Source organism: Glycine max, chromosome 14, assembly GCF_000004515.6.
Source record: "Glycine max cultivar Williams 82 chromosome 14, Glycine_max_v4.0, whole genome shotgun sequence".
In the NCBI taxonomy this organism is placed as follows: domain Eukaryota; kingdom Viridiplantae; phylum Streptophyta; class Magnoliopsida; order Fabales; family Fabaceae; genus Glycine; species Glycine max.
Window position 1 is genome coordinate 39,907,730 of NC_038250.2, and position 18,675 is coordinate 39,926,404.

General features: G+C 37.2%; 1 protein-coding gene and 1 pseudogene across 4 annotated transcripts; both read right to left on the reverse strand.

Moving 5' to 3' along the window:
* Positions 1-884: 884 nt before the first annotated feature.
* LOC100809370 (ribosome biogenesis regulatory protein homolog) lies at positions 885-2,922 on the reverse strand (annotated as a pseudogene).
* A 1,461-nt stretch (positions 2,923-4,383) lies between these two features.
* Positions 4,384-16,746, reverse strand: LOC100809905 (glutamate synthase [NADH], amyloplastic). 4 transcript variants are annotated; one of them, XM_041009125.1, is made up of 22 exons: positions 15,864-16,746; positions 15,643-15,762; positions 14,644-14,748; positions 14,325-14,477; positions 13,953-14,053; positions 13,751-13,847; positions 13,154-13,263; positions 12,723-12,826; positions 12,459-12,638; positions 12,022-12,365; positions 11,851-11,921; positions 11,292-11,761; positions 10,330-11,199; positions 9,785-9,939; positions 9,344-9,505; positions 7,645-9,243; positions 6,912-7,118; positions 6,534-6,802; positions 6,053-6,358; positions 5,687-5,954; positions 5,258-5,515; positions 4,384-5,052 (listed from the first exon to the last, which is right to left on the reverse strand). In XM_041009125.1, the coding sequence occupies exons 1-22, from the start codon at positions 16,203-16,205 to the stop codon at positions 4,765-4,767; spliced, it is 6,579 nt and encodes a 2,192-aa protein (XP_040865059.1). In that variant the 5' UTR covers positions 16,206-16,746; the 3' UTR covers positions 4,384-4,764. The 4 variants fall into 4 exon arrangements, with proteins under 4 accessions (XP_040865059.1, XP_040865060.1, XP_040865061.1 ...); XM_041009126.1 differs by lacking the exons at positions 13,751-13,847; positions 13,953-14,053; positions 14,325-14,477; ... (1 more) ...; positions 15,643-15,762; positions 15,864-16,746 and adding an exon at positions 13,546-13,696; XM_041009127.1 differs by lacking the exons at positions 13,751-13,847; positions 13,953-14,053; positions 14,325-14,477; ... (1 more) ...; positions 15,643-15,762; positions 15,864-16,746 and adding an exon at positions 13,628-13,652.
* Positions 16,747-18,675: the final 1,929 nt, after the last annotated feature.

An 18,675-nucleotide genomic window follows, 5' to 3' on the forward strand; every position in this document is an offset into this window, starting at 1 on the left:
ATTCAAATCTAGATAAGATAAGATAAGATCTAGATTAAATAACATCTAGATGAGATCAAATCTAAATATTATCTAGATAAGATAAAGATAAGATAAGATCTAATTTTGTAGAATAAAATAGTCTGCCCTCTTCAAGTCAAAGCGCAATTCTGGATTCAAGCCCAATGTTTCATTAATTCCTGAAATTAGATTAAAAACATCAAATTAGCTGAATAGGCCCAAATAATAAAACTGCCTAATTAATTTGATAATTAAGAATAATCAGTACTTAAAATGGTGCAAAAAGGGTTAAGAAATAGGAGAAAATAATGGCACATCAGTTGGTTCGGTATCCTTTTTAGGTATCGAAAAACAGCTCAGGTGGCCTCAATTTCTGGCTCAAGATTGAAGTTTATTAATTAGCACAACTCAGTTAAAGATATATACTATCTTTTAGTTATATATGAAAAGTTATACTACCTTTCCCTCAAGATTGTCAGTACTCAACTGATTCAAAGCATCTGCCTAAGCCTCCATTGTTAATACTGTAAAAATAAAATCAAATAAATTTCTAAGGCTTGCTTGAAGTAAATTGTATAAGAACTATATATGCATGCCAAGTCATCAACTATTGATACATGAATGGAAGCCATTTCTTCCATATGGAGCATTCAAAAGGGTGGAAATATAAATATTAAAAAAAGAAAAAACTAACCCTTTCCTCCATCTTATCAAAAGCTGCAAGGGCACTGCTTGTGTTGATAATGCCCACCATCTCACTAACTATGGTTGAAGTCCTAAAGAGAAGAAAAAGAATTAGCTATGTAAAAGAACAAAGGTGAGAGACCAATACATGACTTTCAAAGAATGAAAGATGAGCTAAAGACAAACTTTGCAGACTAAGCTCATGCTTTGAGGGTATCTTTCTTTGACTTTGCCTCCTGTATCTTGCTCTCCAAAAGCTGTTGAGAAAAAAAAATAGTTACATGCATTACTCCAACATGATTCCCAAATAGTTCTAATAAATAACTGATTTTAAAAGAATTCAGAAATAGCAACACAGTGCAATGCAAGCTTGATAAGCATATGCTTATTTGCTTTGTTCAAAATAGCAGTAGCTTATATTGCCAGAAAATTTTCATGAACCAAGATAAAAAAAAAATAAAAAATCACATGCCTATACTACAATATAGAGCTGATTAGCTGAATAAAAAAAAAAAAGAATGGTTTACTACTTTAGGAACCACATCTCTTTCACTTCCACTGTTCAAAATTTAAAATTTATTTACATGTAAATAATATAATTGTAAATTGATTGAAGTTCATCAAATGACAGCATGCTCTTACTACTATTGATTTCAATTCTCTCTCTTAATTCACTCCACTTCCCCAGTTCTTTCCTCATTTTTTTTATTCTCTCCCATTCAAGCTCTCTAACTACCTCACATTTCTACATTTTCCTCCTTCTCATTCAATTTGAATTGAAAATAAATTAAACAAATAAAACATAGTAAGTGGTCAACAATCGAGTTCTGGTATTATGTCTGGAAAGTTATGGAATGGCCACCAATGCAAAACTTAACAAAAAAGATGCAACTAACCTGTGTTTTGGACACAAGATCATCAGTAACATTCTTTTGCTGATCAAGCTGCATCTTCAAAGCAGTTGCATTATCCTGTACATACCACATATAATGCAAACAACAAAAATCAACTTCAATATACCCAAACAACTTATTTTACAAGTTACAACACAAACACAAAATAAATGAGTTTGCACATGCGCACAAGCATACATATAACATAATGCAAAGGGCAAAAATCAATATCATATTTCAATCTACCCAAACAGCTTGTTTTCAATTCATAATGACCAACTAGCCACAACACAAACACAAAATAAACGAGTTTGCCCACACACACACAATGCAAAAGGCAGAAATCAAAGTCCATTCTAGCCAAACAACTTGTTTTCAATTCATAAAGATTTACAAAAACTAAACAGCACACACACAATTCATACCACATATAATGCAAACAACAGAAATCAACTTCATTATACCCAATCAACAGACACCCTTCATTCCCCTACTAGAAGAATCAGCTGCATAAAAGTTGCATCAATAGTGTGTTTCAATGACAAAAACATGAACTAGTGCACAATCCAGCAAGATCTTTGCCAATTGAGTAACACTAACTACTACTAGTTTAGAGATTCCTTTAAATAAAAAGACATTACAGTGCCTCTGATTCTGTATGCATTTGCCTACTGCTATAATAAATTTCATAACCATAAAGCTTTCTTTTTGGCAAAAGCTTCCCATTCAGTAGGAGGCTTTGGTTTTGGCAACTGAAAGCATCACAAAAATCGATGAGCCAATGTTTAAACCGACTAGACATAGAAAAATACTAGAAGCATAGAACAAAAGATAAAATGAAGACAAGTTTAAAGCTAATAGCAATGCAAACAAATATATAGAGGAAGAAGGTTTTATTTAGCCCTTGGAAAGTTGCAATACAGTAGGGGATAAAGATTGAGATTATGCGGAAAATTTCAACATTATAGGAACAAGTAACAAATAATAATTTATTGAATTTGAAAGAAGAGATTGGAGTGAGGGGTTACATGTTTTTCTCTAAGCAATTGAGTGAGTGGGGGAGGCAAGGTGACAAGGGTCCATCCAAATCTTCGGTTGATGGTAAGATAAAGAGGGCATCTGCAATAGCTTGAACCAAGTGAGTGCCTTTTAGTAAACATTGCTTCATGAGGTCCTCCCTGTGTTCAATTAACGTGAGTAAGGGCAGTGTCAAAAAACAAAAAAGAAGAAGAAGAAGGTACCTGGAAAGAGATGGTTGAGAAGGGAAGGTGTGATAGGAGTCGAAAGCCATCAGGTTGTCGAGGTCTACATCAAACTTTTGTTGTTTCTCACCCTCCATCTCCATCAAATCAAACCAATAACAAAATACGAAGACGTTGAAGGTGCCTAACGGCTTAAGGGTTTTGTGCTATGTTGCATGATAATGAAGAAAATAACGTTGTTTTTGTTATTTTGAAAACTAGGTAGCTTAAAAGTAGTAAAAAAAAGAGTTAAGAAGAAGCTAGAAGACAACAGAACCACCACCAGCTAGGAAGAGCAAGTTTGAAGGGCTACCTTCACCATGCGCCGCCACCGCGGCGTCTCAGTCCTCAGCGAAAATGGTTCCGCCAGCTGGTACCGTCCGTCATCGCCGTTGCCTGGTGGAAGTGATGGTGGCTGGTGCGAGTGCTCCATTTTGGAAACCCTAGAGAGGAGTCGAAGAGGGAAAGGGGGAGACTGAGAATCAAAGAGTGAAAAGGAGGAGTGGAAGAGGAGGAGTCGCAGAGACATTAAATATTAATTAAAAACAATGAAAAGTCTTTTAAGACAGTTTTGTAAAAACCTTCTTAGAATGGCAACCTTCTAAGACGATTTTCATAAAACCATCTTCGTTGAAAATCCCTTATTTAAAAAATTACCATCGTCTTATATACTAAGATGGTTCTTCATCAACCGTTGTCGTTTTGCTATTGTAGAAAGTGCACTTCATAGTAGTGATGTCACGCTTTTATTGAACGTTGACCGTCACGTGTCGCGATTTTATTGAAGGTTGACGTTAATTAGGTGCACGAAATTAACATTCAATAAACGCGCGATATGTGGCGGTCAATATCCAATAAAAGCACGACAAGTGATGGTTAATGTTGACAATTTACAATCAAAACTCAATTTCAGGGTTGAGGACTGAAATAACGAAATTGCAAAAAACTTGGGGACTAGATTCGTAAATTAAATTATAAGACCAAACCTACAATTTTAAGACAAATAGGAGGACCAAATTTGTAATTTTGCTTTAAAATTATATAGATGTTAAAACATACATAAAATGTGATCCATGCAATTACACAAATATTATACTAAATTCCACTCATATATACCACCATCCACCAACAGGGCAAGTTGTAAGTGCAGTGTTAGCCTACATGCAAGGTCGACACTCGACAAGTTGATTACATTTTTTTTTATTTGATGAAAGACAGGCTAATTACATTAAACCAACATTTTGAAACGTATAAATAAATGACCAAGGAAGCCTATCGATAATTTTCAAGTTCATTTGTAATAGTCGTAATATCTAACAGCTCAAACTCTACCGACCCCAAAATAACTTGGCATTGTTTATGCCCTAGATTACAACTTTATCTTATGGAAAAGTTCACTTGATATGCGAAAATCGACACTAGATCACAACTTTAAAACTGATGGAAAGTTTACTTAAAAGTGTTGCATTCAAGAGGAAAGAGAATTATGACCACATTTTTGTTTTAAAGTTCAAATAAAACGTTAAAAATGAAAAATTGAAGAGTTAACTCGTTCAAAAACAAAGTTTAAAAATTGAAACGATGTAACATCTAAATAATAATCAAATTGTATATTTCATTACATGCAATCATCGTCACCATTACCAACTAAGAAAGTTAACCTTCCCAACAATAAAGCCCGAATAAAACAATCTATGAACAACTGAACACTCGAATCTGCAATAACTTCATACCCTAAGACCACACCAAACACCAAAACAACTCTTGCTTTCTCTGCACTAAGCTTCACTTTATTTATGCTTATTTCGCCCCTTTGGGTAGCAACTGCCAACCAAGAATACCTAAAGTAAACCAATGAATCTCTTGCTCAAACTTGGAACAATCTTATTTTATTCTGTGCAAATTCCTTTTGGAATTTTATGAGCATGAAAAATCAGAGAAGCCACCTAAGTCATTACTGTGTGTTTGTTGCTGCCCTGCTGCTTCATGTTGAGGCCCTGCTGCCTCTTGACAAGCCCATCTTGATTCCTGTGGTCTTGGTCTTCTTTGATGAGGTAGTTTTCCACCTGTGCTGCCGCTTGCCGTCCCTCTGAAATCGCCCACACCACCAGGGACTGACCGCGGCGACAATCACCGGCTGCAAACACCCCTTTGACATTAGTTGAGAAGCGGCCATAATCGGCCTTGAAGTTTGACCTGTTGTCTCGCTCCACACCCAACTTCTCTGCAATTGTCTGGCAGAATAAAACAAAACATGATTAGTTGGAAGAAGATTAATACAAAGTCTGAATGTGGCTAGAACATAATAAAATTTACTTCTGTAACACAACAGAAACAACTTATTTCTCTTAACTTCTCATCTACCATAAATATACCAAGTTCAGTTAAGAAACTTCTGAACATACAAAATTAAGATAATTTATTATGATGAATACTTACAGACTCTGGACCAAGGAATCCCATGGCTAGTAAAACTAGGTCAGCCTCAATAATCTCCTCCGATCCCTCAATTTCCTTAAACTGAAACTTTCCAGTTTCATCTTTCTCCCAGCAAACACGAATCACTTCAAGTCCTTTGACAACTCCATTTTCATCTCCGATAAACCTCTTAGTTAGTACCTCGTACGATCTTGGATCTTTGCCAAATTTGGCTGCAGCCTCTTGGTGACCATAATCTACACGGAATATGCGAGGCCACTGCATTCCAGAAACATTTGGTTAAACTCAACCACTCAAGTCAAGAACAATTACTATGAAATAAATTGTTGAGCCATTACTAGTAATTACAAGTCTCCAAGTTCTCTCGGGTTGTCTATTGCTAAGAAGATACATAACAGAGACTTTCAAAACTAATGATTCAAATCTAACCTGAGGCCATGGATTGCTGGGAGCCCTAGTTGGTGGTGGCTGAGGAAGGAGTTCAAGATTTACAACGCTACTACAACCATGACGAATGGATGTTCCTATGCAATCTGTGCCAGTGTCACCCCCACCAATGACCACAACTTTCTTGCCCTTGGCAGAAATGTAGTTACCATCCTGGAGATTGCTATCAAGCAAGCTTTTAGTGTTTGCATGGAGAAACTCCATGGCAAAATGAACTCCTGACAGCTCCCGACCAGGTACAGGAAGATCCCTTCATGAAAAGATATATTTCTCAGTACAATTTCGTTCTGTCTCAAAGAAATTGAACTAAATCAATAGGCATAAATAGGATTCATGTCACCGCCTCACCTAGGTTTTGTAGCTCCTACAGTCAAGACAATGGCGTCGTTTTCCCCTCGAAGCCGATCAAGAGTGTATAAAGGATCATGTCCAACATTAGCATTTACCACAAAATCTATTCCCTCTTCAGCCATAAGATTTACTCGCCGTTGAACTATATCCACTTTGTCAGTTTTCATGTTGGGAACCCCATACATCATAAGCCCTCCTATCCTATCAGCTCTTTCATACACGGTTACTGTATGACCCATTTTATTTAGCTGATCAGCAGCTGCCAAGCCAGATGGTCCACTTCCAACGATGGCTACTCTTTTCCTGTATCGGTAAAGATATTAGTCAAATAACGCTAATTATTGTAACAAAGTTGAACAGTTTAAAGATAGAAAAATTATGGCACATCAACTTGGAGGGTTATGCATATTTGGCTGAAAAGGAACAGCAGAATAACGAAAATGAAACTGATGAGATGTTAAAAAGAAAAACAGCATACCCAGTTCTCTTGACTGGAGGTCGTGGCACCATCCAACCCTCCTCAAAAGCCTTGTCTATGATGGCACATTCAATGCTTTTAATGGATACGGGATTCTCAATAATACCAAGGACACAAGAACCTTCACAAGGTGCTGGGCACACCCGACCAGTAAACTCTGGAAAGTTATTTGTTTCAAGAAGCCTCTCTAATGCTTCACGCCATCTATTTTGGTATACTAACTCGTTAAATTCTGGTATTTTATTTCCAAGAGGACATCCAGAATTTTCCTGAAATTTTATGCAAATATCTTCAGTTTAAATGCATGTCCAAATAACCATTGAAGGGACGATGTAAGCTGTAAATTAAAAATGAAAACTTGGAAGTCGAAAAGCACACCTGATGACAGAAAGGAGTACCACAGTCCATGCAACGGGCTGACTGTGTTTTCAGTAGGGGACCAGGCTTTGTCTCCTCCATCACTTCCTTCCAATCAGTCATGCGAACATTAGGATCCCTATACTGAACACCCTCCCGCTCATAAGCAACAAACCCTCTATGTTTAATGGCACCAGTGACTCGACTTGGCCTCTTGGGTGATTCAGCCTGCAGATATTCAAAGACATCAACCAGGATAAACTGCAAAAATTACTCTAGATACTTATTTTCCCTGTATGTAATTCACATACATGCAATACACATACTATACTATTATTGCACCCCCCCCCCCCCCCCCAAAAGATATTGCCAAACACCCATTAAATGCAGCACAGTATCTACTAGGTTCCTTTAAAACATTTATAGAACACCTACAGCAAAGAGGAAGTAAAATAATTTCCTTTATAAAAAGATCTTTCCATCTCACATAAAAGGGAAACAGTCCCAAATAGAATTTCTAGGCATCCTACCCTGTAATTAATGAAGATAACCTCTCCATTTTCTAACTCACCTCAATTCAATCTAACACCACCCATTGAATTTTATTTGAATAAGCAATAGCTCAATAACTACTTTAAGGAAGTGTGAATACCCAATCTAATGGTTTTTTTTTTTTAAAAAAAAATCACTTTTTTCTTAAGAACATCAAAGGTACAAGTATCATAAAAAGATAATAAAAATTAAAAAAACTGACCTGACTCGGTTCCTCATTCAAAGATGCCATCACCAGTTTCTTAAGCTCTTCAAAAGCATCCTTCTCCACTGCTTGTGCTTCATCATCTTGGTCGTCTTTAGCAGCATGCACCAATGCATCTTTGGAGGTTTCCTCAGACTTCATACTTGCAAGAACACGTTTATACTCCCTAGGGAACACCTTGATAAATTTAGGAAGAAGATTCTCAAAATCATCAAGCACTTCTTTGGCTAGCAGACTATTTGTGTGACGTTGATGCTGCTGTATCAACATTCTAAGTGCAAGAATGTCCTCTTCCTCTTCAACCTTATCTAGATCTGCAAGTTCCAAGTTGCATCGAGATTGGAATTTTCCATCCACATCAAGAACATAAGCAATCCCACCACTCATACCTGCAGCAAAGTTTCTACCAGTTTTACCAAGCACAACAACAGTCCCACCAGTCATGTACTCACACCCATGATCACCAACACCTTCTACTACAGCCTTAGCTCCAGAATTACGCACACAAAATCTTTCTGCTGCCATCCCATTGAAATAAGCCTCCCCACATGTCGCCCCGTACAGTGCAACATTACCAATCACAATGTTCTCCTTAGGGTCAAAGTTACTTTCTTTTGGAGGATACACTACAATCTTGCCACCAGATAATCCTTTACCAACATAGTCATTGCTATCACCTTCAAGTTCCAAAGTGATACCAGGACAGAGGAATGCACCAAAGCTCTGGCCTGCACTGCCAGTAAATCTAACATGGATGGTATCAGTTGGAAGACCAGCTAGGTGGTACCGTTTAGTCACCTCATGGCTAAGCATAGTTCCCACAGCACGGTTAACATTATAGATTGGAGTTTCAATGTATACTGGAAGACCCTTTTCCAAAGCAGCATTAGACAGACTTATGAGCTTATTATCCAAGGCCATGTCCAAACCATGATCCTGTTTTTGCACACAGTATTGAGCAGCTTCTGGCCGCAGTTCAGCTGCAGGTCTAAGCAATAGAGAGAGGTCAATGTTCTCTAGTTTTTCATTGCTCTTAACAACGTCCTTATCAAATTCAAGCATATCGGAATGGCCAACCATCTCATTAACTGTTCTAAACCCAAGCTGGGACATAATTTCTCTCATTTCCTCTGCTACCATAAAAAAGAAGTTGATAACATGCTCAGGTTCTCCAGCAAACTTCTCTCTAAGTACTGGATCTTGTGTAGCAATGCCAACTGGACAAGTGTTCTTGTGGCACTTCCGCATCATGATGCAGCCAAGAGTGATGAGCGGAGCAGTACTGAAACCAAACTCTTCTGCACCAAGAAGAGTGGCTATGGCCACATCTCTCCCGGTTTTCAGTTGCCCATCAGTTTGGAGGACTGTGCGACCACGTAGATCATTAGCAACCAAAGTTTGGTGGGTCTCAGCCAGGCCAAGTTCCCAAGGCAGCCCGGCATTCTTTATGCCAGTCCATCTGGAAGCCCCAGTACCTCCATCATGACCTGAGATCAATACATGGTCGGCATGGCCTTTAACAACTCCACTAGCAATTATCCCCACTCCAGCTTCCGATACCAACTTCACACTAATCCGAGCAGCTGGGTTGGCATTCTACAAATTAACAAAATGTATTAAACAGGAATAACATATTTGAGTAATATTCAATTAGAAGCATTGATTGTAAAAGAATAGAATACACAGATGAAAATACCTTAAGATCATGAATTAGCTGGGCAAGGTCTTCGATTGAATAAATATCATGATGGGGAGGTGGACTGATAAGTCCTACCCCAGCAGTTGAATTCCTAGTGACAGCAATGTCTCCTATAACCTTGTGGCCAGGAAGTTCACCTCCCTCACCAGGTTTTGCTCCCTAAAGATGACAATTATAATGTTAAGACACTACCACAGGTAAGTGAAAAACTACAGCTTTTATTTAACCTTACCAAAGGTCAAATGCAGGTATACTTAACAACACAAGAGCACCCAGAGGTGCCTTGAAATCATAGCATCATCTGCCATGAATATAAATTCATAAACAATAGAAATTTAACTCCAATGTTATAGGGTCTAGAGACCAGTCAATGAAATTTCTTGATATATAAGTAAAAAACCAATAATCTAAATTCAAAAAAATAATTTTGACAACTACCTGGGCCATTTTTATCTGCAGTTCATCAGCATTTGTAAGGTAGTAACTTGAAACTCCAAATCTCCCACTAGCCACTTGCTTAATGGCACTCCTTTTGGGATTCATTGAGCCATTAGGAAGAGGCTCCATACGAGATGGTTGCTCCCCTCCCTCACCTATAGCGAATATACAGGAAACAGATCATCAGATAATCACAGAAATTGATGAGACCAATCTTCATCTAGTAGAAATAGAAGTGCAAGAGGAAAGTAATCCCCAAGATATATTCAAGGAAAAATGATGCGGGAAAGCATGTTATGCTGACATATTTGCCCCTCGGTAAAAGACTACATATATTTGTTTCTCTCTTATATGATGGAAGAGGAAAAAGAATCTCTTCAGATATTCTTAAAAAAATCTGTCTGTGTTGGATTTCCCTCCAATTTTGTTCATAACCATTGCTAATACTTGACACTTGATAAAAAACTACACATATTTGTTTCCCTCATTTATGATGGAAGAGAAAAAAAATCTGTTTGGATATTCTTAAAATAAGTTTAACAAACCTGTGTTGGATTTCCCTCCCATTTTATTCATAGCCATTGCTAATGCTGTGTGTGCCTCCAATGATATTGACCCATAACTCATGGCCCCAGTGCAAAACCGTTTAACTATTTCACTAGCAGGCTCCACTTCATCAATAGGAATCTTAACTGCTGTCTCTTTAAATTTCAGAAGCCCACGCAAATTGCAAGCCTTGTTCAATTCATGAATGAGCTTGGAATATTGTTTATATGCATCTACACTGTTAGTTCTGGCAGCCTCTTGAAGCTTTGCCATAGCAAGTGGATCATTCAGGTGAACTTCACCACCTTTTCTCCAGTGATAATCCCCAGGATTTGGCAAAGCAACAGCTTCTGCACTTCCAGGAGAGAAAACCCAAGAAGGAAAAGCCAACTCATGTAGTTGAAAAGCATCACGAGCAAGCATCTCGAACGTTGCACCCTCAACTCGACTTGGAGTCCCAGCAAAGCACTTTGCAATCACTTCCGACGAAAGACCCAATGCTTCAAAAATCTGAGCACCTTTGTATGATGCCAAAGTTGATATTCCCATCTTGGCCAGAACCTTCATCATTCCATAGTTGCTTGCTTTGAAATACTTCTTGACCAACTCATCTTTTGAGTGAAATTCACCACTTGCTTTTGGTGGGATCTTTCCATCAACCTGCAGTCGCCAAATTGCATCTACTGCCAAATACGGGCATATAGCATCAGCACCAAAACCAACAAGTGTGCAGAAATGGTGCACTTCACGTGGCTCAGCAGATTCAACTATTAAGGCAACTCTAGTGCGCTCAAGATTTTTAACAAGATGTTGATGGACAGCACCAACAGCAAGGAGGGAGCTCACAGCAACACGTTTCTTTGAGAAGGCTAATGATTCAATCACATACAAATAAATTAGATGGACATGCACAGTAAAAAGTAACTATTAGCAATACAAACACAACATAGTAGTGTAATACCTCTATCAGACAGCACAAGAGTGGTGTAGCCTTCACTAATTCCATGGTGTGCTTCTGCACAAATCCTGTCCAAGGCTTCCTCCAACCCTCTCTTACCACATTCCTTTGAGTAAGTTATGTCTATAACTTTGCTGCGCCATCCCTTATAATTCAGTTTTTTAATGGCTTCCATTTCTTCAGTGGATAAAAGAGGACCTTTTAGTGAAAGCCGGTTACATTGCTCCTCAGTGATTTCTGTCAGATCACCTTCTGGACCAACCATACATTGCATAGAAGTGACTATTTTCTCTCTAATAGGATCGATAGGAGGGTTTGTCACTTGAGCAAACATTTGCTTGAAATACTCGAAAGTGAGTTTTTCTCTTTTAGACATGACAGCCAATGGAGTATCATTTCCCATTGACCCTAGGGCTTCTACGCCATCCTTGGCCATAGGAAGTAATAGCATTTCCAATGATTCAACTGTATATCTGCATGAATAAAGCATAATATAAAAAATATTTCCTTCATAAATACATCAGATAAAGTTGAGGAAATATTAATGATGGTTGTTGCATACCCAAAAGCTTTCAATGGAGCCAATAAACCATGAATTCCCATATTTTCCATATCCGCATCATCATTGGATAGCTGCAATTCATGGAAGATGCAACAGTTAAAACTTATATCTGCATCATCATTGAATACAAGATATTTATGAGATGTTCACATCATTTTTTGTTATTCTTACTGGAGCAACTCCTGCTATGGGTGGCGGCACTCTTTCAGATTCATCAACAGAGTTAACGATGTCTTTGAGTTCAATTTTCTGCCTTTTGAGCCAATCCTCGTAAGGTCTTGCCAAAGAGTACTGTTCTTTCAAGGCATCATCATTTACGACTATATGCTTCTCAAAATCAACCAACAGCATCATACCAGGATTTAGTCTTCCTTTCCTACGCACATCTTCTGGTGGAATGTCTACAACCCCAACTTCACTTGCCATAATAACTCGTCCACTATGGGTGACATAGAAACGGCCTGGTCGCAGTCCATTCCTATCCAATGTAGCTCCAAGATAGTGACCATCAGTAACTGTAGTGATATTAGATTGGATTAGTGCCAAATCATAAAACCAAAATGAAGAGAACATCGACATGTGATAGAACCATAGTCCCAAAATGTTACATGATATAAGAGCTGGCCCATCCCATGGCTCCATGAGAGCTGAGAAGTATTCATAGAATGCTTTACGCTGAGAATCCATGTTCTTGTCATTTTGCCATGCTTCAGGAATCATCATCATAACAGCTTCAGGAAGACTTTTTCCCGAATGAAGCAAAAACTCAAGCACACCATCAAAAGCTCCTACAAAAGAAAATCTACCCTTTAGGATTCAGTATATGACCATAGTCTAGTGTGCTAATAATTAACATTCAGATAAAATTTCACCTGAATCTGACGAATTTGCATCCACAATAGGCAAAAGCTTCTTTAATTCATTCTCTGATAAACCAAGCTCCTTGCATTTGAGTAAACCCTCACGTGCCTTCATCCTACAAAATTAGACAACATTAGCTCATATACTGTACACTACATCAATCAAAATGCAATGAGTACATCCCACACAATTTTCAATGCTGTTATACCCACCCATAATCATCTAGCACCAAGCTTGATGCACACTGAACTGATACAGTATCCATTTTTTGGGGAGGAAAAAAGATACAATCATGTAATTAACAGACAATATTTACCATTCATTCATTTCAGCATCATTGGGATAATGCTGATACACCATTTAAGTTTGCAGTGCAATAAATATTCGTCCTTATAGGTCATACCATCAAACTACAGTAATGCAAAACTTATTCAAAACATACCAGTTAACATTGCCTCTGAGTGTGTTGATTTCTCCGTTGTGTCCCAATACACGCATAGGTTGAGCACGATCCCAGCTAGGGAAAGTATTTGTAGAAAACCGTGAGTGTATCTGCACATATGCATGCCAAATTGTCAGTAATCATGATTATATTCTTGTAACACAATATAAAACAGTGTAGAAAATCAAATGCAAAAATGTTTTTTTCTTCCAGGTACAATACAAAGCATATATTAAGTGCCAGCAGAAATTCTAGAAATCCTATCCACTTTCACGAAAAATGGTTTTTCACTCCACCACTTGGAAGAAATTATCCTCCAGATCAACTACCGATAGAAAGCATCAGCAGAAATTTCCGCAAACATGATTTATCTTGATAATGAACTTTCTTACCAACTCAACCATTGCATCCAATCCAGCATCCAAACTCAAATAGTAATCAAGGAAGCGGAAGAACTTAAGAGATCATTCAAACCTCAATGCCTCAGAAGTCATTCCCCAACCTTGCTTCTCTTCAGTTACTGGTTGTTTCCCATGCTGTTTGTTGGAGTATAGAGTTAGTGGAGAAAGAAAATAGGTTAATGGGTAATATATTTACCAGGGCCATGTAGCTCGTAAACCTTTCATTGCCAATATCTGCAAAGTAATAATCCCTCAGCTGAGCTGGTGTTAGCTGACCTTTGTAAACAACAGTCCTGAACAAAATTGGATGTTATCAGAAATTTGAAATTGATTTGAAAACAGTGACAGTAACCATAATTTACTTCTCAAGAAAATGTGGTTGCCTCTTGAGAACACACCTAGATGAAAGTGAACAGATGTAGAAATCTGTAATGCCATCATTTTGGAGGTTTAATGCAGATGTAATAGCAGCCATGCTGAGCTTCCTTAATATGTACATCTGCAAAAACCAAGTACCTACTAAGCACTATTAATTAAATCTTAAAATTAATTATACAGTGATGTAAAAAAGAGCTAAACCAAAATTTATTAAGACCACTTTCTTTAGCAATAAATTCAACTCTCACCATGATGTTATATCATCTATAACGTTCACTGAAAAAAATATTTCTTAATCTTTTTCTTGAGAAACATAACCAATTCAATCATTTGTTCACTTAAATTATTTGAATGCATGTCTTGCCACAAATGTCAACATGTAGAAAACGTACCTGTCTTTCCAAATCAACTTTTGATTTAGCACTTGGTGTAAGAAACACCTGTTCAATCACTGGTTCAGTCTGCAGGGCCGATTTTCCCAATCCTGCATTATCAGTAGGCACAGACCGCCATCCAAGAATCGTGTGCCCCAGAGATTCAGCAACCTTAATACAGTAAACCATAATTACAAACAAATGTCAGTAAAATATAAAATCACAATAACTTCTGCATGATCAAAATAGTATAAAAAGTATGGTATGGTATAACAAAATCTATGTTGAAAGTTGAAACCAAAAGCCATTAAGACAGAAACTTCAAAATCAGATTTACCTTGCTAAACATTTTTTTGCTTTCCTCCCTTCGTTTCTCAGACTTCGGCAAGAAAAGCATGCCAACTGCATATTTTCCTTGCGGAGGAAGCTCAAAATCCACAACCTACAACAAGGAAAACCCATTACTTAATTTAACTGGTGAGAGATACTAAGCCAGGTCCCAATATTTCAAATACTTTTTTCTTGATTTATGATCTATAAAGAGGTTGGCATGAACCAATCAGAACTTACATTAATGCAATTAAATATTATTTACTCTTTATTTTCCACCTAACTGAAAAGTTATTGCGGCAGGTACTTATCTCAAATAAAAGCCCTTTGGGAAAAGGAAAAACATTAAAAAGCTAATGAAAAACTATTTAGTTTAGTAGATAATAATTCAAATTCAATGGTCTCAGAAATAGAGAAAAAATATGTTCCATTCCATGATAAAAATAACAATAATAATCAATAATATATTATTTACGAATTACGAATAATAATAGTGTTCAGGGAAAAAATTAAAACGGCTGCCATCAGCAAAAGAATAACAAGAATACACGGAAAGAAAGAAAAAAGTTAGCATCCACAGTTAATGCCTATTATTGAATCGGTATAAAAAAACAAATTAATACTTTTACGGTAAAAAGTATAACAAACATAAAATAAATAAACCTTCATAAGCAAATCAAACAGTAATTAGTAAATCAAAATATCATCAATCGAAACTAAAATCGAACATACTTTCATAAGAACACCAATCTCAAACAAGAACAAAAAAATACAGAAAATATTTACAACAAACTATTTTGTTACAAGTTTAGCTTTGCTAGCGGAAGGATCCAGCTGCGACGTTTTCCTCTACCATTTCCCCTTAACACTTACAACAAAAAAATCTAATAAACAATTTTTTTATATATAAAAACACACACGCACACGAACAAAAACAGAACATACAGATATATATTTGTAAATTAAAAAGAAACAGCAACAGAAACAAAAAAAAAAAAAAACGTGCCTCCTGGTAAAAGACATGAGGCAGAGCCACAAGAATGCCGGCACCATCTCCAGTGTTGGCTTCGCATCCGCATGCACCTCTGTGCGTCATCCGCACCAACATTTCCAGCGCGTCCGTCACCTGCAGTGCACACGCACACACAAAATGACACCCCATTCATTCAATCATTCATAAACGCCACGCCACGCCACATCCATCAAAAACCAAACCCCGCTACGCACCGTTTTGCGGCTGCTCTCGCCAGACAACTCCGCCACGAACCCGACCCCGCACGAGTCCTTGTCCATCGCCGGATCATACAGCCCCAGCGGCTTCTCCGGCACCGCCGAGAATGCCGACCGCACCGCCACCCTCAGCTTCGGCACCCGACCCGACTGCAGCAACCAGATCCTGTCCGACCCACTTGGCCGCACCCGGGTCCCCAAGAACCTCTTCCTCTCTATGCACGACGCAACAACCCGGATTCTCAGGCCGTGGCGCAGACGCGCCTTGTTAGGGCTATTCAAAGCGTTTAGCTGAGGGTTGTTGAGAGCCGGGAGCGTAAACGACAGCGCGTTCGACATTGTTCCCTTACAGAAAACAACAACAAATAAAAAGAGATAAAAGGAAAAGCCTTGGTGTTGGTGTTTCTTTTTTTGCTATAATAATTTTTAATATGTTCAGTGAAGAAGTGTTCTTGTATTTGTGGGAACTCTTATTTCAGCGTCCAAATTCTGTTACAACTTACAACCGCCTTAATAGACAAAGTAAAAAAGAAATATATCCAAAAATAATGAAAAGGATTGGGGCTTTTTTCACATTAAAAGAAACAGATCTGAATTTATTGATCTAATAAGATCCGGATTTGGGTGAAATGGCTTATTAAGCACGGGGTTGTGATGGAACGGTAACAATTGAAGAGGTTAAAGCTTAAAAGAGATTCGAATCACAAAAAGGGCTGTCTCGTAAGTTGCAGACACAATACCAAGACTGAGGAGGAAGGAACAGACGAGGGAGAGAGAGAGTGACGGCTGAGGGCGTGTGGTGTGAGGGTTGTTGCTGAGAGAGGAGAAGGTTGATTTATAACGAAGAAGAGGGGGTAGGAGGAGGAAGAGTGGGGTCCACGTTGTTGTTCTTGTTGTGCCTGTGTTGTCTATACTAATTACCAACTTCGACCTCATAACTGTTCTGTTTTCTTTGTCGACAGCTACGGATTCACAGTGACGCCACGTGTGAGTTGTTCTATGTGGCATGCCAAAGCCGCTCTACGATGGGTCCCACAATTTGGGTAGGTGTGGGTACGAACTACGAACCTGTGTGCTGCGGCTGAGGGATACCGTAAAATTTTATCATGAGACTACTTTTAAGACTTACCAATAACTTGATGTTTATTTTGAAATGTTAAAATCTTTACTTGATCTAATCATTTGAATTTCATGTAACAACGCATCATATTGATATGATTCGGTAAAGGTTTAATAATTATTTTAAGTATTTTTTATAATGGATGAAAGGTTCAATAATTAATGCAAGATCCAAAAGAATTAAGAAGATTTTTCAAAGTTCAGTAATACAAGTGTTTAATTCAATAATTGTCTCGTTTCTATAATTTAAAGATAAATTTAACAAATTTAAAATCAATAATTTTGAATACAACAATGAGTTAAAGAGCTTATACTCTACATGCAACGGTAGGCTAAGGTTTATTTGGACAGACACATAGCTATTTTTCTTTGAATTTTCATATTTTATTTTATTTATTAAGTTTAGATGAGTCTTGACATTTTTAGGGTATTTTTTTTAGGCTTTCCAAGTTATTATAGTGGTTAGTAGGATTTTATTTCTAGTGAAAAATTAATGTAAGTGTGAATTTAATTCTTAGTAGAAATTAATTCCTACTAGGATGTTTAAAGGGAAGTCTAGGCTATAAAATAAAGGAAATTTGTATCGATCAAATTTATGACTTATCACTCACCTTCTCACTTATTTCTTAAGTATGGCGTCAATATCCTTCTCTAAAAGAAAACTAAATCAATATATAAGTCTAAAATCTTCAAGGTGTTTCGTTCCATTTTTGTGTTCATATCATTAGGCATCAAAGCTTCGACTCCTTAAAGTTAGGGTTTGAGTTTTCTTGAGCTCAATCCCTTTTAAAATTATCTAATTTTTGTTCATCTTGTTCAGTCCTTGTGTCATTCTTTTCTATTTATTTCTGTTTTGCTTTTTGTGAGTCTTTGTTCTTGTTTTGTGTCTTTTCACTTTTATTCATCATCTTTGTGTTCAACATCAAATTTCTAGTTAACTTTGAGTTTTGTCCAAAAATAAAAGGAAATTCGTACAAAAAAGAAGAAGAAGAAGAAAAGTTACTTGAATCATTATACTGGTTGGAAAAAAAAGTTGTGAAAAAAAAATGAAGAGGGTTCAAGAGTGCAACAACAATATATTGAACAACCCAAATTATAAAAAATGGGGGATGAAAGAGTTTTTGAATTGGAAGGACTCTATGCTCTCTTTGTGAAATCTGATCTTGTGTCTTTGTTCATTATCTTGTATTTATTATTATCTTTTGTATGTCTATCTTCCATCTTGTTCTTATCATAAATTCTAAGTCACTTGATTGTTCCCATTGTTGTCTTGTAAAACATCATTGATAAGGTTCTCTCTTAAGAATTAGCAAAGAAAGTTGAGCTTTAAAAGGCAAGAGTGGTGAGATCATCATCGAAGGAAAGCCTTGATTGTGTGAAACACGAGAGATCCCATTATTTGAGTGAAACACTTAGTTAGTGGGGAGGACCCATATTTTTACTTGTTTGTTGTTTGAAGCTATGAGTGCTCATTGGGGATTTAGTATGGATGGGTTGGAAAGGAGAAAAAAAAGTTGAAATGAAATGAGAAAAAGATATTCAAGAGAAAAAGAAATTCAAGAGAAAGAGGTGAAAGAAAAAGAGATAAGAGAAAGATAAATAATTGAAAAAGAGAGTGAAAAAGAAACACCAAAAGATAAAGAGAAATATGATTACTCTTATTTTTATTCTAACCCATTGTTTGATTGTC

Bases quoted from the DNA above. Each gene is read 5' to 3' on its own strand.
- LOC100809905 (XM_041009125.1), bottom strand. From the start codon at position 16,205: ATGTCGAACGCGCTGTCGTTTACGCTCCCGGCTCTCAACAACCCTCAG. The intron at 11,922-12,021 runs GTAAGAATAACA...CATGAATTGCAG, and splicing joins CCATAGCAGGAGTTGCTCCA to CTATCCAATGATGATGCGGA. The intron at 6,803-6,911 runs GTGTGCTTTTCG...ATAAAATTTCAG, and splicing joins GTACTCCTTTCTGTCATCAG to GAAAATTCTGGATGTCCTCT.